General features: G+C 44.1%; 2 protein-coding genes across 10 annotated transcripts in view; one reads left to right on the top strand and one right to left on the bottom strand.

Moving 5' to 3' along the window:
• TUBGCP4 (tubulin gamma complex component 4) overlaps positions 1 to 16,578 on the top strand; it is a 46,351-nt gene extending 29,773 nt beyond the window's left edge. For 3 of the 5 annotated variants that reach the window (XM_036923655.2, XM_036923656.2, XM_036923658.2), the window contains 9 exons: positions 7,033 to 7,083; positions 7,503 to 7,608; positions 9,069 to 9,176; positions 9,608 to 9,746; positions 12,004 to 12,181; positions 12,746 to 12,880; positions 13,904 to 14,020; positions 14,637 to 14,776; positions 15,416 to 16,578. In XM_036923655.2, the coding sequence (XP_036779550.1) occupies positions 7,033 to 7,083; positions 7,503 to 7,608; positions 9,069 to 9,176; positions 9,608 to 9,746; positions 12,004 to 12,181; positions 12,746 to 12,880; positions 13,904 to 14,020; positions 14,637 to 14,776; positions 15,416 to 15,428 (987 nt within the window). In that variant the 3' untranslated portion in view covers positions 15,429 to 16,578. Of the gene's footprint in view, positions 1 to 7,032; positions 7,084 to 7,502; positions 7,609 to 9,068; positions 9,177 to 9,607; positions 9,747 to 12,003; positions 12,182 to 12,745; positions 12,881 to 13,903; positions 14,021 to 14,584; positions 14,777 to 15,415 lie in introns of those variants that run through there. The other 2 variants (XR_008992585.1, XR_005032327.2) reach the window with 2 other exon arrangements.
• Positions 16,579 to 17,246: 668 nt separating this feature from the next.
• TP53BP1 (tumor protein p53 binding protein 1) overlaps positions 17,247 to 26,151 on the bottom strand; it is an 87,230-nt gene continuing 78,325 nt past the window's right edge. For 3 of the 5 annotated variants that reach the window (XM_036923619.2, XM_036923618.2, XM_036923624.2), the window contains 7 exons: positions 25,455 to 25,646; positions 24,824 to 25,036; positions 22,947 to 23,162; positions 19,359 to 19,453; positions 18,619 to 18,818; positions 17,993 to 18,138; positions 17,247 to 17,597 (listed from right to left, as the gene is read on the bottom strand). In XM_036923619.2, the coding sequence (XP_036779514.2) occupies positions 17,410 to 17,597; positions 17,993 to 18,138; positions 18,619 to 18,818; positions 19,359 to 19,453; positions 22,947 to 23,162; positions 24,824 to 25,036; positions 25,455 to 25,646 (1,250 nt within the window). In that variant the 3' untranslated portion in view covers positions 17,247 to 17,409. Of the gene's footprint in view, positions 17,598 to 17,992; positions 18,139 to 18,618; positions 18,819 to 19,358; positions 19,454 to 22,946; positions 23,163 to 23,801; positions 23,867 to 24,823; positions 25,037 to 25,454; positions 25,647 to 26,151 lie in introns of those variants that run through there. The other 2 variants (XM_036923620.2, XM_036923621.2) reach the window with 2 other exon arrangements.

Here is a 26,151-nt window from a genome sequence, read left to right on the forward strand (position 1 = left end):
TGGTGTCTTTGCCAGGTTTTCATATTATAGTAATGCTGGCCTCATAGAATGAGTTTGGGAGTATTCCCTCCTCTTCTACTTTTTTGGAGAACTTTAAGGAGGATGGGTATTAGGTCTTCACTAAATGTTTGGTAAAATTCAGCAGCGTTCAACATAGTACTGGAGCATGGGGAGGGCTATTCAACACAGAGAAGCGAGTGATTCTACAGCATCTTACTACGCTGATGGACAGTGACTGTAATGGGGTATGTGGGGGGTACTTGGTGAAGGGGAGAGTCTAGTAAACAATGTTCCTCATGTAACTGTCGATTAATGATACCAAAATAAAAAAATTTTTAAACCCCAAAAAAAAAAATTCAGCAGTGAACCCATCTAGTCCAGCGGTTTTGTTCTTAGGTAGTTTTTTGAATGCCAATTCAATTTCACTGCTGGTAATTGGTGTGTTCAGATTTTCTCTTTCTTCCTGGGTTAGCCATGGAACTTTGTATTTTTCTAGAAAATTGTCCATTTCTTCTAGGTTACCTGGTTTGTTAGCATATACTTTTTCATAGTACTCTCTTGTAATTCTTTTTATTTCTGTGGTGTCTGTAGTGATTTTTCCTTTCTCATTTCTGATTCTGTTTAAGTGTGCAGATTCTCTCTTTTTCTTGATAAGTCTGGCTAGGGGTTTATCTATTTTGTTTATTTTCTTGAAGAAACAGCTATTGCTTTCATTGATTCTATTGTTTTATTCTTCTCAATTTTATTTATTTCTGCTTTAATCTTTATTCTGGCCCTCCTTCTTCTGACTTTGGGCCTCATTTGTTCTTCTTTTTCTAGTTTTGTTAATTGTGAGTTTAGACTGTCCACATGTGATTGTTCTTCTTTCCTGAGGTAGGCCTGTTTTGCAATAGACTTCCCTCTTATCGCGGCCTTTGCGGTGTCGCACAGATTTTGTGGTTTTGAAGTATTGTTGTCATTTGTCTCCATATGTTGTATGATCTCTGTTTTAATTTTTGTCAGTGATCCATTAATTACTTAGGAGCAGGTTGTTAAGCCTCCATGTGTTTGTGGGCTTTTTCATTTTCTTTGTGTAATTTATTTCAAGTTTCATATCTTTGTGTTCTAGAAGGTGGTTGGTAAAATTTCAATCTTTTTAAATTTACTGAAGCTCTTTTTTGTGACCTAGTATATCATCTATTCTTGAAAGTGTTCCATGTGCTCTTGAGAAGGATGTGTGTCCTGCAGCTTTTGGGTGGAGTGTTCTGTAGTTGTCCATTAGTTCCATCTGTTCTAATGTGTTGTTCACTGCCTCTGTCTCCTTACTTATTTTCTGTCTGGTTCATTTGTCCTTTGGAGTGAGTGGTGTATTGAAGTTTTCTAAAATGAATTCATTGCATTCAATTTCCCCCTTTAATTCTGTTAGTATTTGTTTCACCTATGTAGGTGCTTCTGTGTTGGGTGCATAGATATTTATAATGGCTATATCCTCTTGTTGGACTGACCCCTTTATCATTATGTAATGTCCTTCTTTGTCTTTGTTACTTTGTTTGTTTTGAAGTCTTACAAGTACTGCAACTCTCGCTTTTTTCTCCCTATTAGTTGCATGAAATATCTTTTTTCATCCCTTCACTTTTAGTCTGTGTGTGTCTTTGGGTTTGAAGTGAGTCTCTTGTAGGCAGTATATAGATGGGTCTTGTTTTTTTTTTCCATTCAATGACTCTGTGTCTTTTGATTGGTGCATTCAGATCATTTACATTTAGGGTGATTATCGATAGGTATGTACTTATTGCCATTTCAGGCTTTATATTTGTGGTTACCGATGGTTCAAGGGTAATTCCCTTACTATCTAACAGTATAATTGAACTCACTTTGTATGCTATTACAAACACAACCTAAAGGTTCATTTTTTTTCTCTCTCTCCTTTTAATTCCTCCTCCATTATTTGTATATTAGGTAACATATTCTGTACTCTTTGTCTATCCCTTGACTGACTTTGGGGGTAGTTGCTTAGATTTTGCATCTGCTTAGTAATTAATTGTTCTACTTACTTTTCTGTGGTTTTATTTCCTCTGGTGACAGCTATTTAACCTTAGGAGCACTTCCATCTATAGCAGTCTCTCCAAATGCACTGTGGGAGGTAAAGTCTCTCAGCTTTTGCTTATCTGGAAATTGTTTAATCCCTCCTTCAAATTTAAATGATAGTCTTACTACGTAGAGTATTCTTGGTTCGAGGCCCTTCTGCTTCATTGCATTAAATACATCATGCCACTCCCTTCTGGCCTGTAAGGTTTCTGCTGAGAAGTCTGATGATAGCCTGATGGGTTTTCCTTTGTAGGTGATCTTTTTTGTGTCTCTGGCTGCTTTTAAAAGTCTGCCCCTGTCCTTTTAATTTTTTAATTTTTATATGTCCTTTTAATTATTCTTTGCCCTTTTAATTATTATATGTCTTAATGTTGTCTTCCTTGGTTCCCTTTTGTTGGGAGATCTGTGCATCTTCATGGCCTGAGAGACTATCTCCTTCCCCAGATTTGGGAAGTTTTCAGCAGTTACCTCCTCAAAGACATTTTCTATCCCTTTTTCTCTCTTCTTCTTCTCGTACCCCTATAATCTTGTTCCTTTTGGATTGGCCACACAGTTCTCTCAATATTGTTTCATTCCTAGAGGTCCCTTCTTCTCTCTGTGCCTCAGCTTTTTTATATTACTCTTCTGTAATTTCTATTCCATTTACTCTCTCTTCTACTACATCTAATCTGCTTTTAAATATCTCCATTGTATTTTTTCATTTCAAATATTGAATTTCTTAACAATTGAATCTGTCCTAAATTCATCCCTGAGTTCTTGAATATTTTTCTGTACCTCCATGAGCATTTTTATGATTTTTATTTTGAAATCTCTTTGAGGAAGATCGATGAGTTCAGTTTTACTTTGTCCTTTTTCTGGAGTTTGTGGGATTTGGGTTTGAACCAGGTTCCTTTAATGTTTCATATTTGTATGTGGCACTCTCTAGTGCCCAGTAGCTCTACTCTCTGGAGCTGCCCAGCCCTTAGAGCAATGTCACAGGTCACAGGGGAGCAGCACTGGTGCCTGGGGGGAGGAAAGAGCTATTTACTGCTTCCTGGCTGTTGTGCCTGTCTCTACTGTCAGAACCAGTGGGCCTAGTGCACAGGTGTAAGCCTCTGTGCTTTGGATTAGTAGCTGCGTAGTCAGGACCTCCCTCTGGCTGGCCTGTTGCAAGGGCAGGGACTGCCAGTTTGTTAGCTGGTGCTGGCAGGCCGGAAGACACAGCAGGCTCCATATCATGGTGAGGGGGCCTCAGAGCTGCATAGACACCCAGGGAGATGGAGCATCTAAAGTTTCTGAAAGTTCCCAACCTGCTGGGCAGAGTGCACCTGACAATTTAATTTATTTACCTGTCCTTTCTCCTGAGCAGCAAGCTCTGTGCAATCCTTGCTCCTTTAGCAGCCCTCTCGCTGTTAGGAAGTCTCCCAGACTGCCTGCCTTTCTTTTGTCCCAGAGCAGCCGGATATGGATCCCCGTTTACCACATGCAGCTGGAATCTCAGTCTCTCCAAGTATTCCACCTGTCTTAGCGTTCCAACCCCACATATCTCCATAGCACCATGCAATGTAGGTTTGTGCTCCCAAAGCAGATCTCCAGAGCTAGGTGTTCAGCAGTCCCAGGCCTCCACTCCCTCCCCACTGTTTCCTTTCCTCCCACCAGTGAGCTGGAGTGGAGGTAGGGCTTGGGTCCCTCTGGGCCACGGTTTTGGTTTGTTACCCTGTTCCGTGAAGTCTTCTCTTTTCTCCAGGTGTATGCAGTTTGGCGCAGCCTTCTTTCTTGTTTCTCTTTTAGGATTAGTTGTATTAATTATATTTTCATATTATATGTGGTTTTGGGAGGAGGCCTCTGTCTCACCTCTTAGAATGCCATCTTTAATCCCTCCCTCTCTTTGTTTTTGATCTTTGACATTTTAATTGTGATGTATCATGGTGTGGTCCTCTTTGATTTCATCTTATTTATGGCTCTTTGTGCTTCCCGGACCTGAATGTATGTTTCCTTCTCTGGGATAGGGCAGTTTTCAGCTATTATTTCTTTAAATCAGTTTTCCACCCCCTTCTCTTTTCTTCCAGGATTCCTATAGTGCAAATACTAGGACATCTGATATTGTACCAGAGCTCCCTGAACCTTTCCTCATTTCTTTTTATTTTTTTTGCTCTCTGCTGCTCAGTTTGAGTACTTTCCATTACTCTGTTTTCCAAGTTGCTAATCCATTTTTCTACAACCTCTAGTCTGCTGGTTATTCCCTTCAGTGTAGTTTTTATTTCATTTATTGTATTCTTCATCTCTGATTGGTTCATTTTTAGATTTTTTATCTCTTTGTTGAAGTCCTTCCTGAGCTCATCCATTCTTAAGTTCAGTGAACATCTTAATAAGCATTACTTTGAACTCTTTATCAGGCAGCTTGGTTAATTCCGTTTCGCTTAGTGTTTTTTCCCCAGTGTTTTGCCTTATTCTGTCATCTGAACATATTTGTCTGTCTCCTCATTGTGTTTGACTTTCTGTGCTTGATTTTATGAGTTAGTCAGAAGGGCTGCCTTTCCCAGTCTTGAGTTATTGGCCTTGTGTAGGAAGGTCTCTGGGATAGATTGTGTGCCTGGTGGTTTTGGCTGGCTGGAGGCTGAGTAAGCATGAGATGGGTATGTCCCAGTGCCAGGTCTCCTATGCCACAGGCTGGCATCTCCTGTGTGGTTGCCAACTGGGTCTGTACTGGCTGGGAAGCTGGTGTCAAAGGGTACAGTACAGGATGCTCCCAGGTGGGCAGCAGCTGGGGCCACACTAAGGGGTAGCTGAGGTTGGGTGGGTGCAGTCCAGGGGTCTCTCAGGTTGGCATCTGACTTAGGTGTGCAAATGGGGCAGCCAGAGGCAGAAGGGGTTGTGAGCAAGATGAATCCATATGCACACTGCATTAGTACCACCTTGGTAGGACTGTTGGATCTCTGACAGGCATGCTGGTTGTGAGCAGGGGGCCAGGATGTAGCTTCTGTTATGTCTGGCTCTGTAGCATTCAATCTTACGTGTTCTTGTACATGCTATGAATGTGCATGGGGAACACAGTGTGCTCACCCTGTCCCATCCTCACTAACAACAGTGATGCTCCCCGTTTCTGTTCACACCAGCAACTTCCAGGCAAAATGCAAACAATGGTGTCCACTTTGCTCTCGTTTGCACTAGCAATGTTTGGTAGGGGATGATGGGGAAGTACAAAGAGTGGACTCATTAGCATGTCTCGTCCTAAAGAGAATTCCAGCAATTCTCCTATCATTTGGAGGTTGAGTTTAAATCCTCTAACTGGTGATTTTTTTCCCTGTGCTCCAGGGCAGGTGAGTCTGTGCGCTAGTGGCTCAGTGATATCCCTCCCTACTGCAGGGAAATGCTGGGTTGTTAGTGTGTCTCCGTCTCTCCTTCAGTTTTTTATGTGGTCTTTTTATCCTTCACTGTGCAGTAGGTGTTCACTCGGCCTGTTCTTCCTCAGGATGAACTGCTCTGTGTGTAGGTGCAGGTTTCATGTGTATATAGGAGGAGATGGGCTCGGGCTTTCTCTACTCTGCCATCTTGGACCCTCTCCCCCCAAGAGTATTTTAAATTCTTGGTCTGTCTCATTGGTCAGAATGCCAGGGAAACAGATTTTGAGACAGATTTAGTTGCAAGAAGTGAGGAAAACAGACTGAGCAAAGAGAGAAGGTAAATAGTGATGGCAGCTGAAACAGTAGCCTTGGCCAATCCTCTGCAGAGTTCCGAAGCAAGAATGGCCCTTCAGAGATGTCCCAAACTGAGGCTAGAGGGCTAGGCGTTGTACCTCTGCTCTGTCAGAAATTAGGTGTAGGCTCCCTTCAGGGAGCAGAAACATGGGTAAAGAAGCTCACTTTAGCCAAGGGCAATGCCTGGAGTGCCAACAACAGGCAACAATACTCCAGTAGCTGGGGTAATGAATGCCTTAGTGTTACAGGGAAGATCTGGATGGCATACTGTACTGTCCACTCGGTCTGGTCTAAAATTTCTGCTTCACATGGCATGTTACCTGGTCTGTTGTTTCTTTTACTCTTCACATGTCTAATTATTTTGACTTGTGTGCTTACATTCCCTGGGGATGTCAGCTACTTGTCTAGTAATGTGTACTGGAGAAGGGTCAGAGGCCAGTTCCTAATTTGTGTCAGCTCCAGTAAGAGAGGAGAGGGTGAGTGCCAAGGCAGAGATTATGGGCTCTCTGAATTAACACCAATCAGTTCACTGGAAAAATTCTAGTCGGGATTTTACTTTTGATGTTGGTAATGGGTATATAGTTGATAATCGTCAACCTTGCTGAATTCTCTTACTAGTTCTAATAAACTGTGTATCAGTTCTCTTGGACTATACGTATCCAGATAGCAGCATCAACTGCTAATTATTAGGGTTTTTTTCTTTCTTTTCAGTTTATAGTATAAATTTCTTTTCCCTTACTTCATTGGCAAAGTCTTTAGTACAAAGTTGAGTTTCTTCTAATATTTTGCCATTAAACAGGTTGTTGGTTTTGGGCTTTTGGCATATACCCTTTATCAGAATAAAGTTTTCCTTCTATTCCTTGTTTGCATTTCATTTCTAAAATGAATAGATGTTGAGTTTTATCAAATGCTTTTCTGCGTCTGAGGTAATCATATGGGTTTCCTTTTTTAATCTTTAATGTAGTAAATTACTTTCATACTTAAAATTTTTTGAGATAAAATTCACATAACAAAATTCAACATTTGAGCCATTTAAAAACAGTGTACAAATTCAGTTATTTTTAGTATATTCAGTGTTGTGTAACCATTACCACAATCTAATTACAGAGGGTGTCCATCTCATTTTTTTTTTTTAATTGCTAAACTTAAATCTTTTCACTCCTGAGATTAACCAGTCTTGGTCATGGCATAGATTCTTTTTTTAATACATTGTTGGATTTGTACAAAACCATTCTTTACAGAAGTTTTCCTTGAATGAAATTTTGTCCCTGTTTTGTTGGTTCTTTCACAGCATCTCTGGAAGCTGATGGTAGAAGAGTCTGACTTACTGGGTCAGCTGAAGGTAATAGGTTCGCTGTTGTTTTAACGCTCACAAATGCTGCTGGCCGGCATTGACGTCCTTCCCCAGCCTCGCCTGAGAGCATGGGTCACCTGTGCCCTCTGATTCCAGAGTGGCCTCATAGGTTATTATCCACATGGACAAACACTAACTAATACTATAAAATTACCATGTACAAAGCTTTGAGTGTTTACTTTCTCCTGGTGTAATGTAATTGTGTTTTCATTGAAATAAATGATACCAAAGACACAGCAGCCGTTCTGCCCTGAGGAACTGCTAAGTGTCCCTTTGAAATGTAAAAAGCTCATATATCCTTTTGTAGGTTGGGTTCTCCACTTAGATGAAAGTGGAAATTATATGTGTAATTAGGATAGTGAGGAGCACTTCTATTGCTCAATTGTAAATTAAAATTCTTTCCACAGATCATTAAAGACTTTTACCTTCTGGGACGTGGAGAACTGTTTCAGGCCTTCATCGACACAGCTCAACACATGTTAAAAACACCACCCACTGCAGTAACTGAACATGGTAATTGCCTTGTGGGTCTGCGAATGATCAGCTTACTGAAGTTGCAGGGTGTTTCTGGGCTGCTGCTGAGATGTTTAGGCATATTCCATGTTAAGCACAGCCTGGTGAGTTACAGAGCAGTATTTCCAAAGATGGAGGCCTTTCAGGTAGGCTTCACTCTGAGGTCTTTACGAGCAGCCTCCTGGCTTCTGACCCTTCCTGGAAGATTTGCTACAGGCCTCCAAACCAGGTATTTTATCATCAGATTATAGCCATTTTATTCCTTATGAGACATATCAGGAATCATTACCTCTTGTATTAGTACTCGTCAGGTTGTGAATGATGGACACCTAACCTGAACTCACCTAGGTAGAAAAAGGAAATTGGTTTTCTATTTTATCTCTAACTCCAAGCAATATGGGTATAGCTGGGCCTCAGAACAACTGTAACTAGGGACCTGATGCTGCTAGGGTTCTCTCTCTTCCCATATCCTGTCTGTGCATTTGTTTACTCTTCAGTGGCTTTTTGGTCCCATCTGGGAAAATGGCCACCAACAGCTTCCAGGAACATACCTCACAGTGTCTTTTGGAGAAACCAAAACCTGCCTCTGGTAGCAAGTTAAAGGATTCCAAGGAAAGGGTTTGATTGGCCCAGGCTGGATCCTATACCTCTCCATCTCAGAGGTCAGACATGCAGACCCGTGTGCTTCAGTAAAGTGATCACCCTTGACCAAAGGGAATGATCGCCAACCCCATTCCAACTACATGAGGGGAGATGAGTCAGGATCAGAGTCCAAAAAAGACAGTTTTCTAACTCTAAAAAACAATAGATATCCACTGTACTTACATAAAACTTTTTTTGTTCCAGGTATCAACCCAATTCAAACTCAAGCAAAGGGTTAAAAAAAAGTTATTGATTCTATTGACTGAAAAGTCAGAGGCATGATGGCTTTAGGAAGAGTTTGATCCACTGGCTCATGATGCCTTTAGGACTTGGTGTCAATCCATTTTCTCCTCTGCCTTTCTTCTCTGCCCTGCTCCCTGTAGGAGCAAGATTGCCTCCCAGCCAAGCTCAGATCCTGCTAAGTCCCTGTTTATCTTGGGAGAGCTGCACTCTTGTCAGTCTGAATAGAGTCTGTGGATTGGCCTGGCTTGGGTCCTGTTCATACCCCTAAACAGTGTAAACAAGGGAGAGTGTGATGTTCTGTTTGCTCATGCCTGGGTCACCTGCCTACCTCCAGAATCAGGTTTTGTCAGCCCCACTGGAGCTACATGGATTGTACTGGGCAGGGGCTATTCTCCAAGGAAAATCAGGTGCTATAATCCATGAGAGGAGGAAGAGCGCATGCCAGTCAGGTGGCGGGCAGCCATGTGGGCCGTGCCCTGCTCTTTGTGTTCAGCAGGCAGGAGAAGTGGAAGCTGGACGAGTTGGGTTTGCCCGGTAGCCAAGCAATCTCGTCAGCCCCATGCTCTCTCTTGCAGATGTGAACGTGGCCTTCCAACAGTCGGCACACAAGGTGCTGCTAGATGATGACAACCTCCTCCCTCTGTTGCACTTGACAATTGAGTATCACGGAAAGGAGCATAAAGGTTTGCCATTCTTTCTTGCATCTTTCTGGTCCTACTGGCCATCTGTTCTTTCTCTGCTTCCATCCACCTCCACAGAAACCATACCGTTTTGGACCTTAGAAGTTACCTCTTCCAACGTCCCAATTTCACACAGGAAAGGGCAGTCCAGAGAGGCTAAGGGAGATGCCCAGGCCATGGTTTTTGTTTTTGTCATGTTGCTGGAATAGCATCTATTTCCAAATACCAGACTTTAAGACTGAAAGAAGAATCTCTAAAAGAACCTCCTATAAGAACTGCACACAGGTGGTTCCCTGCCTTCTGCAAGTCGCCTCTCTGGTCCCCTTTATGCTCTGACACTGCAGGCTTCAGTGGTGCCTGTTTCATGTTAGTCACTGTGAAAGTCACTTTGTAGGCTCTGGTTCTACATTAGCAAAGTCATCTTTTCTTAACAGAAGCTATGCAGGCAAGAGAAGGGCCTTCTCGAGAAACTTCTCCCCGGGAAACCCCTGCGTCTGGCTGGGCAGCCCTTGGTCTTTCCTACAAAGTGCAATGGCCGCTACATATTCTTTTTACCCCTGCTGTCCTGGAAAAGTGAGTATTTCTGAGTGTTTCATGAGTAAGTATTACCCACCTTACTTCCAAGGGAAAAAATTATCAGGAATAGAATTGGTGGGAGCAAAATAGCGACCCAGTGCTTTCTAACAGCCTCTAAATCAGAGGTTGCATACTCATTGCCTTTGGACTTAAGAAGCTGGACAGGTAATTCAATCAGTAGCACTGCAGATGTGAGGCAGTGGGGAGTGGTGGGTGCTGGAATGAATGGAGGGTCAAACTCTTAAAACCATCGTGTTTTTTTTACATAACAAAATAACAAGCAGTTTATAGCTGCCAATCTGTGACTCCTGAAAAATGCAGTCTCAGGCACCCAGTCAGAGTCTGGCCTGTGATAATTCCACCAGACTGACAAGGTTCCTCCCTAACTTTTTAAATTTTGTTGTTGTTGATTTACATGGGAAGACTTTCCAAGCCTAAGTGTTTGCTGTGGACGTTAGCCACTGGGGAGGTCACCTCCTTACCCCCAAGGAGAGGCACCAGGACAGCCATACTGGGGGTTGAAGGAAGGAGCTGCACCAGTGGTGAGGCACTGTCTTGGCTTGGCTTTGTACTCTATCCACAGAGCCTGCCAAGTGCTGCTGATGTCCCCAAACCAGAGGGGAGCTAGAGCTCTAGGGAAAGGAGGCAGACGCACACTGGTGGGTGGGGGCATCTGAAACCCATTCCCACACCATTTCAAGAATTTCCCCAGTCCACTTACAGGTTAGGATGCTGGCCCCTGGCCTGGTGGGAGGACAAAAGGTGTCATGCTCAAGCTAGGAAATGAAAAGGGAAACAAATGAACAAAGGGCCTCTCTTTGTCTTCCCTGTTTCTGTTCAACAATCCTCTCTACTTTTTCAAGGTAGAGATGCTTAGGGTATGAGAGACGAGGCATAAACTAGAAAAGACAAGGCTGGTTGAGGGAGTGGGTTCTGTGGTAGGCTCGGAGCCCAAACCTTCTGAAGGAAGCTGTGTGGGCCTCATCCAAAGAGCCTGCATCGCTCCCAGTGTCCCACAGGCACGCAGTCTACTCACCTCCTCATTTTTTAATGCTCTTGATACCATTGAAAGAAATCAAGCTCAGATGTCCTTTTTGAAGCTTTTATGGTGAAGATTTCTAAACATAAACAAAAGTATGGACCTTAAGGAACTCCCCTATGTACATGTCCAGCTTCAGTGACCATCAGCATTATGCTACTCATGTGTTTTGCTACGGCCTTTTAAAGCAAATTCCAGGTGTCATTTCACTCCTTCACTATGCATTTCAAAAACGCATGTTTTTAATGTAACTACACTGTAATTATCACACCCAATAAAATTAACAATAATTCCTTGTGATCTGATACCCAGTCCACATTGATAGTTCCCCAGTTATCTAAAAAATCTTTTTATGGTTAGGTTTGTTCAAATCAGAATGCAAACAAGGTGTACTGTTTTTAGTATGTTGTTCCATTAGAAATAATTTTAAAAACCAAATGGAATTGGATTTTCTTCTGCAAGCCTGACTATTAAAAAGGAAATGCATCATTTCCACCAGGAATCAGCTGTTCTTCCTATGTGTCTTCTCAGTGTTGCGGCTCAGCATTGGGTATAGACCGAGTTGCTGCAGGACAGCAGCTAGATCTCTTTGGGGGGGAAAAGCCCTCAACTTTCTCCTCTTTGGGCTTCAGGGACAGAGAATTGGATGAACTGAAATCCTTGGTTCCTAACACAGTCTTATTTTTGGCCCATCCAAGACCGTCCTTCCTTCCGTCTTACATACAGATATGACCTAAAACCACTTCCCAGCAAAAAACTAGAACACTGACAGCAGTCTGCCAGTGCAGGCCTTCCAGTCCTAACCCCTCCACTCCCCCGCCCCAAGGTGATCGCTGTTGTAAATCCGTGTTTTCTGACCTTTTTATATGTAGTTTCATAAAATCCACATACAGCTTATCAAAGTACACTTTTTCTATTGTTTTAAGCCTTGCGAAAAAGCATCAGGCTATATGTAATCTTCTGAGATTTACCTTTTTTATTCAAAATCATACTGCTAGGAGTCATCCTGTTGTGTTGTGCAGCTGAAGTTCATTCATTTGAAAACTGTGTAATATTCCATCATGTATGTACGCCACAGTTTCCACATCTCTAGCCATTCTTCCTTCCTTCCTGCCCTTTTGCAGAGGGGTGGGTGGCACTGAGGCCTGGGTCTGTCATGCAGGTGGGGATGGGGAGTGAAGTTTTTTCTTGAAGAGCCTGATGCTTCTGCCTTAGGTACAATGTTGTTTTCAAGTACTTACTGAGCGTGCGCCGGGTCCAGGCCGAGCTGCAGCACTGCTGGGCCCTGCAGATGCAGCGCAAGCACCTCAAGTCCAACCAGACCGATGCAGTCAAGTGGCGCCTGAGAAATCACATGGCCTTCTTGGTGGATAATCTTCAGTACTACCTGCAGGTCTGTCCTGAGGGTGCACAGAAGGGAGGGGCATGGAAACAAGCCCAGGAGGTTGGCAGGAGTTAGTGACACGGGCCTGCAGTCTTGCATTGGTGAAATGCTACAGTTTGGGGCCATTTACAGGTTGTATCACTAGGCATGTTTCTTAAGGGCATTTTAGAGAAAAATGGAAACAGGTGGAGGATGAGGCATTAGGGTTCTTGTCAACACTGCAGTGTTTAATTATTGTTAACATGATCCTTATTTCTACAGTTTGCTGTTAACTTATGAAATCCTGCAGGACTTAGACCAGTCAGTCAGCGAAGGGGATGTGGCATGGGGGATTGGATTAGAAGGGCAGGGCAGGGGGCGTGATCTGCCAGGACACTGGAGGGTGTTGGAAATCAGGCAGGTAACTTGCTGCAATGCCAGACCATGTAAGGGTACCTTTGGTCATCAGCCTTGAAGTGGCTTGGAGAGGAGGATGAGAGGGCAGAGAATTTCTTTGTCGTCCTATCAGGCATCTGAATGGCTTTGAGTGCTTAGAATATGCAAGGGTACTAAAGGTATTTGTCTATCTGTCAGGTAGATGTGCTGGAGTCTCAATTCTCACAGCTGCTTCATCAAATCAATTCTACCCGAGATTTTGAAAGCATCCGATTGGCTCATGACCACTTCCTAAGCAATTTGCTGGCTCAGTCCTTTATCTTGTTGAAACCGGTAAGTAGGGCTGGTTGTTTTCCTCACACTGCTTCTAGCCAGACTGTCTTTTAGGCACTTTGAGTTGCCAGGATATGGCACTATCATTAAGCAATTGCTCAGGCTCCCATTTTCAAACGTTTTTAACAACTTATAAAATAAAACTGAAAGGGAATGTTAAAAGGTATCTTAAGTGTCTGAATTTCTGGAATGTAACAGGATGTGGTGAGAGCTACAGATCAAAGAATATGAGCTTATGCTTTATCAGTCATGTTAGCCAGTTTTTCCTCAGTTTTGTGCCACACCACAAAACACTACAGAGTTCTCTTCTGTTTTGGTATCTGGGACTCTTATTTTTGCTGCATTAAGGGAAAGTGAGTTACACAGATGCCACTCCAAAGGGTCCTGCTGTGAACTGAAAACCGAGAACCACCGTGACAGGTAGACTGTCCTTGTATGGCATGAGTGCATCCTAGGGGAGAAGCAGAATTATCAGAGCAGGTGGTCATCATTAAATATTTATTAAGTGCTTACTGTATGCAAGGCACTGGGGATACAAAGAGGTATAAGTCATGGCTTTGCCCTTAAGGAGCTCACAATCTAGTTGGAGAAACAGAACACACATACACAGATCAGTGACAACACGGGTAACAGCACAGGTAATATACAGAGGGAGAAGCAAGGGTCACCAATGGCTACAGTGGGGAAGAGAGCATTCCAGTGGGAGAGTCTGTTCTGGGTTCAGGAACAACACAAAGCACAGCCCAGTGCAGACACATGCTCAGCCGGTCCTAGAAAGGATGACTAGTTTACCAGAGGCTAGAGTGGGGGTTTTGTGCAGGGGTGGCTAAGAGAACAGCATCTGCCAGGAAGGGAAGCTGTACATGCTGCACTTTGAGGGGCTGGCAGGACTTGCACATGGTAGTGTCTCTCCTGAGGTCAAATGTGGGAAAACAGGAATAAGTTAGCTCTTATTTTCCCAAACCTTTAATCTCACAGATTTATCTTCCTTCTTTTCCTAATGCCTACTCTGTTTCCTGGTAGGTGTTTCACTGCCTGAATGAAATCCTAGATCTCTGTCATAGCTTTTGCTTGCTGGTCAGTCAGAACCTGGGCCCGCTGGATGAACGTGGGGCCGCCCAGCTAAGCATCCTAGTGAAGGTGAGTTGGCCTGGCCGTTGGAAGTATGCAGCCCCGTTCAAAAGACAGAGGTGGTTTTACCAATGGGGAATCATGATCTTTTCCTCTAAGTCACTAAAGCATTTCCCCCATGCACATGGACACAAGATAACAAAGATTAAAATGTTGGTTATCAGTTGACTTTGAACAAGATAATCATGTGCCACCTTAGCGTTTAAAAATAGTTCCTCTCTGAATAGTTTATTCAGCCCACCAAATGTGCCTCGGCTTTGTGTTCTCACTTTCTCATAGCCAATCTCCTTGCTTCCCTGAACCAACCCTCTGTTTTACTGAGATATAATTATCTGCCTGTAACAAAAACAGGCTCTCCCCAGGCCCAGTACACAACAGAATATATTAATTTGAAACCAGCTGCTAAATTCCTATTGAGAATGACAGTACTTCTGACGGGAGTCACGTGCTGTATCAACTAGATATAGAAAGCCTTTTAGGAGCTAATAGAAATGAGAATTGGGGAAGCCCTGTTGGTGCTGTAGAACTTTGAGCAAGGCTTTTCTAAGGAACATCCCCTTCCCCCATCCACAGGGACAGCAGCTGAGTCTAACAGGAATGACAGTTTGAACCCTCCTCTCTGCAGGGCTTTAGCCGCCAGTCTTCGCTTCTATTCAAGATTCTCTCCAGTGTTCGGAATCATCAGATCAATTCGGATTTGGCTCAACTACTGCTACGACTAGATTATAACAAGTATTACACCCAGGCTGGTGGAACTCTGGGCAGGTATGAGTCACCCTTGGGGAACTCTGTGGACTGTTTATGTGCATCTTTTTAGAGTTGTAGAATTCCAGAGCTGGAAGGGAGACTTCAGCCATCTTCTAGTCCAAATACCCTCATTTTATAAGCAAACAGGTTCAGAGATATAAAAGACTATGTCTGATCATCTCTAATAATTTTAATGATTAATTTCCAGTAAAAGTTGTCATGATAGTAAAATATTAAAATTCCTGACCCTGGGACTGGTTTTAAGTTGCATATTGCTACACTGGGAGGCAGCATGGCTTCAGTTCCCAATTCTGACAATAACTAGCTGTGCAGCCTTGTGTCCTTCCTGGCTGGGCCCCAGATTCCATGTCTATGAAAGGAAGGAACCACTCCTTCCAATTCTAAACTTAAAATAATCTAATAGATTCAGTGGTAGTTGGCTTCTCTGAGGTCTGTCCCATTCAAAAAAAAAGCACTTTATTGGTCTTTCTTCTCTTTAAAATGTCCTGAAGCAGATTCTTCCTAAGTGATTTTGGCAGATGAGTCAAAGAAAATCTGAGTTTTAAGATGACATTATCTAGATCTCAGATTGCCCTGATTCATATTTCGAAAATCTCAGGAAAGCATACTTGATGAGGCTTTTTTTTTCCTTTATAGTTTCGGAATGTGAAAATCTCTGCAATCTCACCACATTCCCAAGTCTCTTAACAGAAGATTAACAAACATCCCATTCTCTAGCCACTCACTGACTGTCTGCAGCCGACTGAAAGGGCTCTACCTTTTCTCCTAGAAGGTATTACTAAACATCCATGGGTACATCCTTCCCATTCAGAAGGGTCTATTCCGCCTTAGGGGAGTTCTTAATTCGCCCACCAAATGGGTATGTGGGGTGGGCTTTCCCTCTGCTGACCATGGAAGATCTGTTACATTAAGAATATTGTCGGATACTTTCATTTTTGAGCACCTGCTATCTGCCCTGGGAACTGTTCCAGGTGCAAGAGACACAGCAATAATATAGATTTAAATATATAATATCTAAAGTTAGATGTTTTGACTCATGTGAAAAAAGATTTATATTTATAAACCGGTCAACTACTGATGTTACCACTGAGCAAGAAGGCACCACATAAGATGGACTTCCCTTCACCCCACAGACTTTCTTTCCTTCTCCTTCCAAAAACTGAAATTTGAGTCCTCCTTCTCTGAAGAATTTTAAAAACAACTTCCAGTTATTTCAAACTGTTAAAAAGGGCAGTTCTAGCTACTGACAGTGTATTTAAAGTCTCCCCCCTGCCACCCACCCACACACACCCACACACACACACACACACACACACTGACAGTGTATTTAAAGTCTCCCCCCTGCCACCCACCCACACACACACACACACACACACACACACACACTGACAGTGTATTTAAAGTCTCCCCCCTGCCACACACACACACACACACACACACACACACACACACACACACTCCTTAAGAAAAAACAGGTCTGGTTTTCAAAGAACCAGGGGAGTTGAGGTTCTCCTTGATCTGGCTGAACCATTGCTGGTAATCACTAACGTTCATATCAGTATGAACCAAAATTATTATCCAGAGTAACTCCTTCCAAACTGAAGAGGAATGCAGTCGTCTGGCTTCAGTTTGTAGCCACAGAATCTGATCCTCATCTCTACATGTTCTACCGCCTCCTACACCTTATTCCCTGCGGCTGGCAGCTAGAGAGGACTCCTCCACTGCTGTCTCTGGAACAGAGGTTGGCAAACTCTGGCCCACCACCTTTTTTTTGTAAATAAAGTTTTTGCTGAAACACAGCCATGAGCCTTCATTTGCCTATTGTCTGTGGCTGCTATCATGCTATCATGGCAAAGGGGAGTAGGTGTAACATACCAAATAGCCTGCAAAGCCTAAACTATTTACTGTTTGGGAGGAAAAAAAATCGGTAACCCCTGCTTTAGGAAATTAGAACATCAAGTGGGATGATGCCTGGGGTAGGAAAGGAGTGGCTTCCAGTAACTGACAGTAACATTTTGGGCCTCTGGTGAGAGCGTCTAACAACATTCCAAGTGTTATTACCATGTTTTTTTTTCACATCGATCCTTGCAAGGGTAATCCTATCAGGTGTACAGTCACTGCCCCTGCACAGCAATTAGTCCTTTCACCTTTTAGCTCTAAGATCTCAACTCTAAAGAGTTTTTTTGATTGCCAGGAAACAAAGCAACATCCAAATCCACTCAACTTTTGGTACAACTTTTATCCCGGGCCTACTAAAAAATCAGGTTTGGGGAAGTATTGAATTCTATCTAAGCCAGGAAAGTCTTTTGACAGTGATGCCACAGAAAACTTTAAAATTCACTCATTTTCCTTGACTAGCTGTCTTCCTATAGTGAACAAAGCCTATTAAAAAAACTGCAGAAAAGGTACTATGTCTTATTTGTTCTGAGATTAAGCTCAAAGAAATGCTTGAAGAAATCCCAATTACTACAACCAAAGAGATTCAACATTTATTATCATAAAAGTCCAGCAAATAAAACTATATACAAGATCCATGCAAGGAATCGAGTTACACACAAGACACATTTAAAACCTGATTAAGACACAGTCTTCACAACAGTAGGGAATAAAACTGGTAAGACCAAGTATCCTTAGTGAGAAACATAATCATGTTTGTATTTTGGATGCTGCTTGAATCCAGTTCTCTCCCCAACGATGAGGCACTGGATCACCCACTCCTGTGACACCACAGGCAGCTGTAGCGCTTCCGCACACTTCAGCACCGAGGCTGGGCATGAGGGGTCTGTCACCACCACGTCAAATACCCCTAAAGCAATATCTGCAGGGAGTGGGGCAAGGGGAACAAGGAAAGGAGACTCAGTTTAGTTAGCCTCCATGAAAAAGAGAGCTGTGCCTCCGAGCTGGTACATCCCACTCGGCCCAAAGGAAAGCCCTCTGTTACACACAGTGCTGCTGCTCACCCAGAAGTGAACGGTTAAAACCACTGTAGCTGACCTGGTTGAAATGTTTAGCGAATGGACCACTGGACACACCAGCAAAAGCATCAACAGCCCAGTGCTCACTCCCCTCGCTCACCTCTTATGGCAGTGTGTCTTCTCTTGAAAACATGGGGAAGGTCAACCTATCAGGACTGAGACTTAGACCACAAGACCTAACAGCTGTGGGTCTAAGGACATCCTTGGAGCAGTAACAACACACACACTTTCCAGGTACCTTTGTTATGGGCACTTGAATGGTGCTGCTTCACGGAGGCTGCGCCCCCAGTCATGAGGATCTCGGACCAGAGCTCCAGGAAGTTCTGCTGTTGGTCTGATACCAAGAGTACCTTCAGATTCTGGAAAGGATTTTCACGGGGTTGCCTATGAAGGAGTCAGAAACATAGCACCTTGGAATTGAAGGGGAACCTTAGCATGAAAATATACAAAAACAACATTTCTGCAAAAGGACATCTGAATGCTTTCAGAAGCTTGGCATTAGGGCATCATCCCTTTCCCCTCTAATCCACCCCTCCTGATTTCAGTGCTCCTCTGGGACCAGAAGCAGCCAAATCCTGCTCCTAAGCCTATGCTTTTAAATGCCTTGCTTAAAGCTTAGTCCCCTAAACTTTACAGGTTAAGAATATTGAACCTATATGAAAATCCTCACAAGTTTTCAAAGGTCTCAAACCAATATACCCTGGAGAAACAAGATGGACCATTAAAATAATTTCAAACCCATTCAAATTCTGTAATTTACCCTACAGTCAATCTAGGTTCTGAAAATACTCTTTCACCTAGATTCTTCCCCTCAAGCTTGCTGTCCTCCTGTCTACCATATTAAATGGGCTCTCAAATACTCGCCAATCTAGAATTCTCTGCTCTTCAATGCTGTACCCAGCTGGCAGCAGATAATTGCGGTAATTCTGGAGCTGGTTGGCATGGCAACTATCATGGACCCAGACATGAGACACACAAGGAATCCCACTGGCAAGGCACAGAAAGTACTTCCGGGTTCGACAATGCTGATCCGCAATTAGGAGACACTGGTAGGCGGTGTTACACTGGAAGAAAAGGAACAGAACTAATGGGTCTGGTGACTTCTGTGGGAAGTCCCTGACTAGCAGCCCTATTGAGTCCTAGAGAAAACATCTGAACACTGAGAAATACTATACAAAATATAATGGAGCCTGTCCTGCCCAAGGCCTTTTCTCACTGAGAGGCCCACGTGGCTTCCCTCTGTACTCTCTGTGCCTCACCTGCAGCAGCTTTCAGGAGGCCTAAATCCTCAAGGGATAACCAAACCCCATTCAGCCTTTCAAGAAAAGAATCAGCCATACTGTAGTAGGGATTTCTATTGAATACAGATCTCAATACGCACTGAGATCCCAGCAACATAACCACAGCCTTACATCTCTTCCTTGTACACAGTAAAAATTCTTTACTATTTCATACAGCCACCTTTTGACAGTTTCCCAGTTCCTGGTATCTCTTAACTGCTGCATCCAACCTCTCCAACCCCTCTCAGGCCTCTTCTCTCAGTACAGCAAGTGGACTTTTCTCATCACTGCCTCTCTGGGAAGCTACACAAAGAAACTCCTCACCTGGGCTTCATTGAAGTCTTCGAGAATATAGCCAGCTCCTGCCCGAAGCTGGGATTCTGTGTACTGCTTGTTGAAAGGAGGAATTTCTAAAAATTCTATATAAAAAAATGTAACCAAGATAATAATTACCACAAGATGGTTTCTATTTGCTACTCCATGCCTGCTTCTTACTGCCCCTTTACCACCCCCCAGCTATCTCCACAATACTGTACCCCAAAGGTGACTCAAGGGCTCCCCACTAGGTCAGGAGGAGCTTTCTCTTAAAGCCTATAAAATGCTGCCAAAAGAAGGGACAAGAGCAGAAAGGACGGGAAGATGAGAAACAGAGGTAGACCCTAGACTTGAAAACATCAACAGTTTCCTCACTAAGTCATGGGGCTGTTGACAGGGATGGACACACAACCACTCCCCCTAGTGACATATTCCCATTTGAGTATCCCTATCAGTAAGTTCCTTGTCTACCCTCAATCTCTCCTGCAAACTAAGCCCACTTCCTCTAACTGTGCTTTCTGTGGAGATGAACAGCTGATGAGCACTTTCCATAACAAAGCTTTCAAATTCCCCCTTCATCAGCATTTTTACCCTTTACACATTACAACTTTGATAAATCAGAATGCTCAGATAGGGTTGCTAAAATCAAACTGATTAAGTAAAGGTTAGCCAGAAAATCCTGTTTCAACCTTTTTACTGAGATCTGTCTACCTTTGATGTTCCTGAAGTACCTCAGGACACTGAACTTCAGTGACTGCTCTACAGTCTTGAGGGTGAAGTAGAAGTTATGAGAGATGAGGCTGAAGCCTAATGACCCTAGGCATTTACAAATTACTTCTTTTGACCAAATATCTAATTTGAGCTTGTTTCTTTCTTGTCATCTGCTCCTCTCATAATAAATAACAAATTTAAAAAAAGAAAAAAGACATTAGAGATTTTAATTAAGAATTCCAAGAAATTAAGTTCTATTGAATATCACGAAAAAAAACCCAACCAAATGCATCAAAGTTCAAAGACAGGGCCACTCCCCCCACCTCCATCCCCAGTGATAAACCCTGGCAAAGATACGCCCCCACCGGTGCCCTCCCTGTGCTACAGCTGCCCCAGCTGCACTGCTAACCCCAACTCCAGCCTCTACACCTTTGTTCAGGTCTGACTAGCCAGCCTATTCACTTTTATTGCTCTTTACTTGGTTCAGTAGTAGTCGCCTCTCTCAAGACGGGAAATTCAAACTGGAAACTCTAGGTGGTTATAAGAAACTCAGTATAGCAGGCCTGCTTCTGTTTGTCACTGCATCCTTTTGACCGACCTTAGTATATCACGTCACAATTTTCAGTACCCACAGCACTGCTAAATCACCGCAGAGGCCCCTCATGGTCCTTTACTTTTCTCAAGACTTCTGTGTTATGTCTGCTTGATCCAGGTCTGTTTCTAGGCCTGACCTATTTAGATTTAGATGTTAATCCCCAATTACATTTCCTTGCATCTGTGTAATCAATTATTATCATGTCTAGGTAACCTATTTCTCTGATTTTTCTACATTAATTTGGATTTAATTTTACTTTTGACTTATGAGCGGCTCTTTCCAATCAGAAGCTCAAAAGGGAAAGTTTTTAATTCCATCATCTAAATCAAGAGTGAAGTACTAAATAAACCCAACTGCACAGTCAATGGCTATGACTGATGGGTCCTGACGGTGCACCACCTGGGAAGACCAGGCCACATGTTCTTAGCTCATTATAAATAGTCTGATAAGATAGATTCAAGTATTCTACTGAGCTCCTAATATAAACTGGCATCTAAGAGACTCCTATTTATCTGCAAGACATACCACGTAATTCCTTGAAAACCATAATTCTGTAGAGGATTGTTTCAGTACAAATGTCTTCAGGCTTCTTGGAATTGAGGAACCTGTAAATATTTTCAAATGCCAAAAATATCAAGGATTTTGGTGCTGTTGGGGCAAAGTCCAAGGATGAAGGAGCAACATAAAGCAGACATACTCACCACAACCACATTTCCGACAAGAAACCTGAAGGTCCCTCAAACTGTCCAAATAATGGCCTATCTCCCCTCACTAATGATTACATGATGGGATTAAAAACATTTTAATGTATCAGCAAGGGAGAGTGGAGGGAATTTTCATAAGTTTCTATCATTTTTATTAGAATTCACATGGGCTCACACATTTTTGAGGATGCAGACAGTCTGCATCTCATACCGCAGCTGGCCGGCTTGGCCACTGCTGTGCCCACCGTGAGTAAAACATCCACAGAGCTGCCAAGTGCAGTCCTGGTCTGCGAAGGTCTGGGAGCATGCTGAAGAAAGACTGGAGTCCAGCAATGTAGTGAAAGCAAAAGAAAACCAACAATACTGTCTTGGCGCCGTGCACACCTCCTCATAGCATCCTCAAAGGATCCCAGTTACGATGAAAGGAAAACTACGTTTTTGGCTAGGAAATTCCTCACACACTTCATCTCCACTGTTCTTAATCTAAATTCTGACAGGCTAGGCTTGGTGCACACTTAACCTTGAATAACTCCCACACATACCACACCTACTCCCACACCCCAGGGCCTCCTTACTGAGGCTCTCCCCGAGGGCCCTTCCAGAGAGGATAACCCTTAACTGCAGCTCCCTGACCACCCTTTCCATGCCCCTGTAGATCTCCACAAGGCTGTAGTGGGCAAGACAGTTTTGGCTAATTAGGCAAGTCATTCACACACCTGAAATACCAGCCATCGGAGATCTGCAGTGCTGCACTCTATGATAACCATGTTCCCTCATAGCATTCCCTCTTAAAAGACACAGTGCCGTTCGGAATTCTAACGTGCAACACATCAGTGCAGCTGGGCCTTCAGCACTGCAGGCAGTTAGGCGCTGCTGTCAGTCACTCTTATTACAGCACATACATCTGTACCTGCCCATTTTCTCTCCTAAATCACCCTCTTTAGAAGGCTGAAACCATTTTTACTGCTCCCCACTGCAGCCTCCACTCAAACCCTAAGCAAAAGACAACACAGAAATGCAATGTAGAGTTTCAGCTGAATGTTGAATAAATATGCAAGAGTTGAAAAGGAGGAGAAGCTATTTCTCTGAAACCACTCTGGAGCCCTGGGCACTACACACTCCTGGTCTTACACACAGACCTCAAAAGAATGAACTTCACTACCCCGACCCATGGTTTTCTCTAGCAGTTGCCCCTGAAACAAATGGGAAAGATGGCAGGGCATTCAGAAACCTGATTGACTGGGATGATTGTAGTAGGGTAAAATGAGCACTGGGTTCTAGTTCCAAGCTACCATTATCATGACTGATTAACCTCTCTTTATGGCCTCATCTGTAAAATGAAAGGTAAGCTCTATCTGCCATCTGCCTCACAGGATTGCTTTGAGGATCCACTCACTAAGAGGAATTTTGTGAAAACAGTCTATAAACCAAGAAGCAGGGTTAAATTAATTTTCCCTGACCAAGATCCCAGTTGCCACTTGCTCTGCCTCCTCTACAGACTGACAGGAGGCCACCAGGCTCATAGAATGAATGGGAAGGAAGGACATGTACATGTGTCAGAGCCCCCAGGGCTTCCTAGGGCCTTACCCTCCTCTTCCTCACTGCTTCCCGTAGGACCGTCTGGCAATTTGGAGCGGCTGGCTAACTTGTCACTTGTTGTGGCCATGGTGAGGAGGAAGGCATAACCCAGAAACAAGGTCTTGTTGAGGGGCAAAGGCCCTCTCTGCTCTTCCAGGGCAGAGGGTTCACCCATGTTGTCTCCACTCTCACAGGGGCTCACAAACTCTCCTGCCCCCACTGCACCTGGAAAGGTCAGAGGCACAGTTACTAGGAGGGTACGGACCATTGCCTGGCCATGATGGGGTGTGTAGGCAATGTCCTGATGAAGTTGTGGAGCTATTAACCAAAGAGCATTCCTATGGCCAACAACCTAGGACCAAATTTACAGTTTAGAGAGATTTTGTATGCTTCAGTTTTACATAGTCATGACAATGTGTACATTATTTTCATAAATGAAATCAACTAGTACTGTTTCTATACAGCCAAACCCAATACTTCTTAGGTCATTTGAAGAAAGAGGTGATTTTAATACAAAGATTAGGTAAGAGTGAAAAATGGAAATCTTCAGCCCATTTTTTGGCCCAGTGCTCTGAGTTCCCCAAGACAAGTGATATTCTGAAGTAGCCTTTAAAGAAAACAAAAAAAACCACATATTTTCATCACTAAGAAATGTCTCAACAGATACTCCCACTCTATTCCTGACCCTCACCAGAATGGTGCACAGAGTACTTGGTGACAGAGTCCTGTTACATGTTGATGGAGCCATATCACGATGGCCTGCTTCAATCGTCCCAGCTCCCAACAACAGGGATAGGTGAGTCCAGGACTCCCAGAACACCCATGCTGGGAGTGCCCCAATAAGTCAGAGAAGAAGTCAAATACCTGACTTGGAGAAGCTGAACCGCAGGCTCATTAGGAGGCTAAGACGACAGACAGGTCATGCCTCCCTAAAATAAAACCAGCAGCAGGAGAACAGTCTGATATAGTATATATAAGCCTGGACTTCAAAGTCAGCTGCCTGAGTTTGCATTCTGGGTTACTATGTCACTTTAGGAAAGCTAGCCAATTTTTCTGTGCCACCAATTCTATTCAACTGGAAAATGAGTTCTAGCCCCTCCACCACCCAGGGCTCTCACATGAGGTAATGTGTATGAAGCCCTCAGTTCCAGGCCTCACATACTCTGAAACACAGTAGAGGCACTGGACACGTGGAGATGACAGGACTCAAATGCACAGGAAACAAAAACAGCTCTGGGGCTGGGACAATGTGATTACCAAAGAACTTCCTCAGTTTGCCAGACTGAGAGAGCTCCCTCAGGGCAGCACTGAGAGCTTTACCTCAGTGTCTCCAGAACCCACAGCGGCTGGGGCTGGGTCACAGTCCAGACTCAGGAAACAAGAGATGGATTTAACTCCTCTGTTAATACGAAGCATGAAGGACCAGAAAGGGGTTGTTTCAGGGCTGGCAGGAAGAGAGGAGGTGCAGGCTGATGTGCTAGCCTTCAGTATGGAGTCTGGGTAAGCCAGACGGCCCTGAGTACAAGGGGGACGGGAGGAGAGCTGCCAGAGGTAGAAGATGGTGCCAGGTAAAGATCTAAGACAAACTTCACTCATTTTGAATCTGCTTCAAGTTCAATACTTCTTTCCCTCCTAGAACCTATGTAGTAGCAATGAATGTTTCCTGTCACAGCCTGGCCTCCCTTCTACCTGCCCTGGACTCTGCTGGGAGATGGGGGCAGGGGGCTGCAGTAAGCTATCTGGGGACCACTGTGGGCTTGTGCGGGCCTCAGCTGTGTGGCCAGGGTAGAGGGGCGCCGGCCACACACATCAGACTCCGCCGGTCCGGCAGCTGACTCCACTTTCCTCCATGGTCTGAGGCACAGTGAGGCAGAGTGAGCACTCACCAGGCTTCACAGCGGCAGACTTCCGGCCTCTCTTGGCAGGAGACCGCTCCTCCTCAGAAGCGATGAGCTTCCTCTTGCCTGAGGGAACTCCCGTGGAGGCACGAGGGCTTTCGGCCATCTTCCGGGTAGGGGCTGTGCTGCTGGTGGAGGCGGTGGGGGTGGCCGGGGAGCTGACGTTGCTGCGCCGTTTCCGTTTCCCTTCCACCAAATTGTCTATGGTAGGATGAGCCAAAGTTGGTCAACTCCCATGATCTAAGGCCCCAAACTTCAAGAAGCTGGGCAGAGCCCGATTTAGGTACCACCACGCCCTTTCCTCTACCTCTCACAAGGGCAGGAAGCCTCTTTTAAGTAACGCTTCCATGTTTGCTGTTCCAGTTTCTGTCCTGACTGAAATGGGTCTGGGTCCCCCAATGGAACTGGGGAGGCCAGAAAAATCTGAGGACTTACTATTTGGTCTTGGGAAGGAAGCACATAGGCAGCTGACTAGAAAATGACAGCTCATTACTATCTCCAGAACAACACAGGAGTAGGATGACTTAGGGAAGCACCACTGATTGCTCTATAAACCACTCCTCCCACCACGAGGAGGACAGGGGCCCACAAACAGCTGCTCAGGAAGCACAGGTCTTACCTAAGCTGATGTCTGCAGCCTTGGTGAGAGGTGTTACTGCCTCATATGGGCCAAGGCCATACTGCTCTCTCAGTCTGTTTCCTTGCTCCAAAGACAAGATGACAGCCATTCGCTTATACCACTTCCTCTGGCCTTCTTTCTCGATGCTATAGTATAGCTCTCCAGACTCTTTCCTATGCCCTTTCACCACTCCTGGCAGGGGGGGGGGGGGGACATAAAAGTAGCTTGCTGTTGTTTTAGGCTGCTCAGTATCCACTCAAAAAGGCTGTGCAGAACAGGCCTGAGTTAGGAATTAGGAGACCCGACAGTGGACCGAAGTTAGAACTTAACAAAATCTCAGCTGTCAATCCCAGACACCACTACCACTTAGGATGTATGTAGCTACCGTGGGGTTGGAACATAGTTTCTCAACAGAGGGAACCGTTTAGTTTTAAATAAAGCCAGACTTATGGGCTGTTAGTGGTTCAAACAGCTCTTCAAGTGAAATGGCATGTGGTTTCTTAACAATCCTGTGGTAACTTACTAAACCTTTCCTTCTTGGTCTCCTTGGAGGCCTAGTAATAATTCTTGACTTAAGCTGTAGGTGAAAGTTGACATTATTCTAAGAGAGTGAGCACCTGTGTGTGTGTGTGTTTGTAGCAAAATCAAACAGAGACATGGAGCAAAGAAAGGAAAAAATAATTCTTGCCTCTCTTTA

The sequence above is a fragment of the Manis pentadactyla genome, chromosome 11 (genome assembly GCF_030020395.1).
Source record: "Manis pentadactyla isolate mManPen7 chromosome 11, mManPen7.hap1, whole genome shotgun sequence".
Classification (NCBI taxonomy): Eukaryota; Metazoa; Chordata; class Mammalia; order Pholidota; family Manidae; genus Manis; species Manis pentadactyla.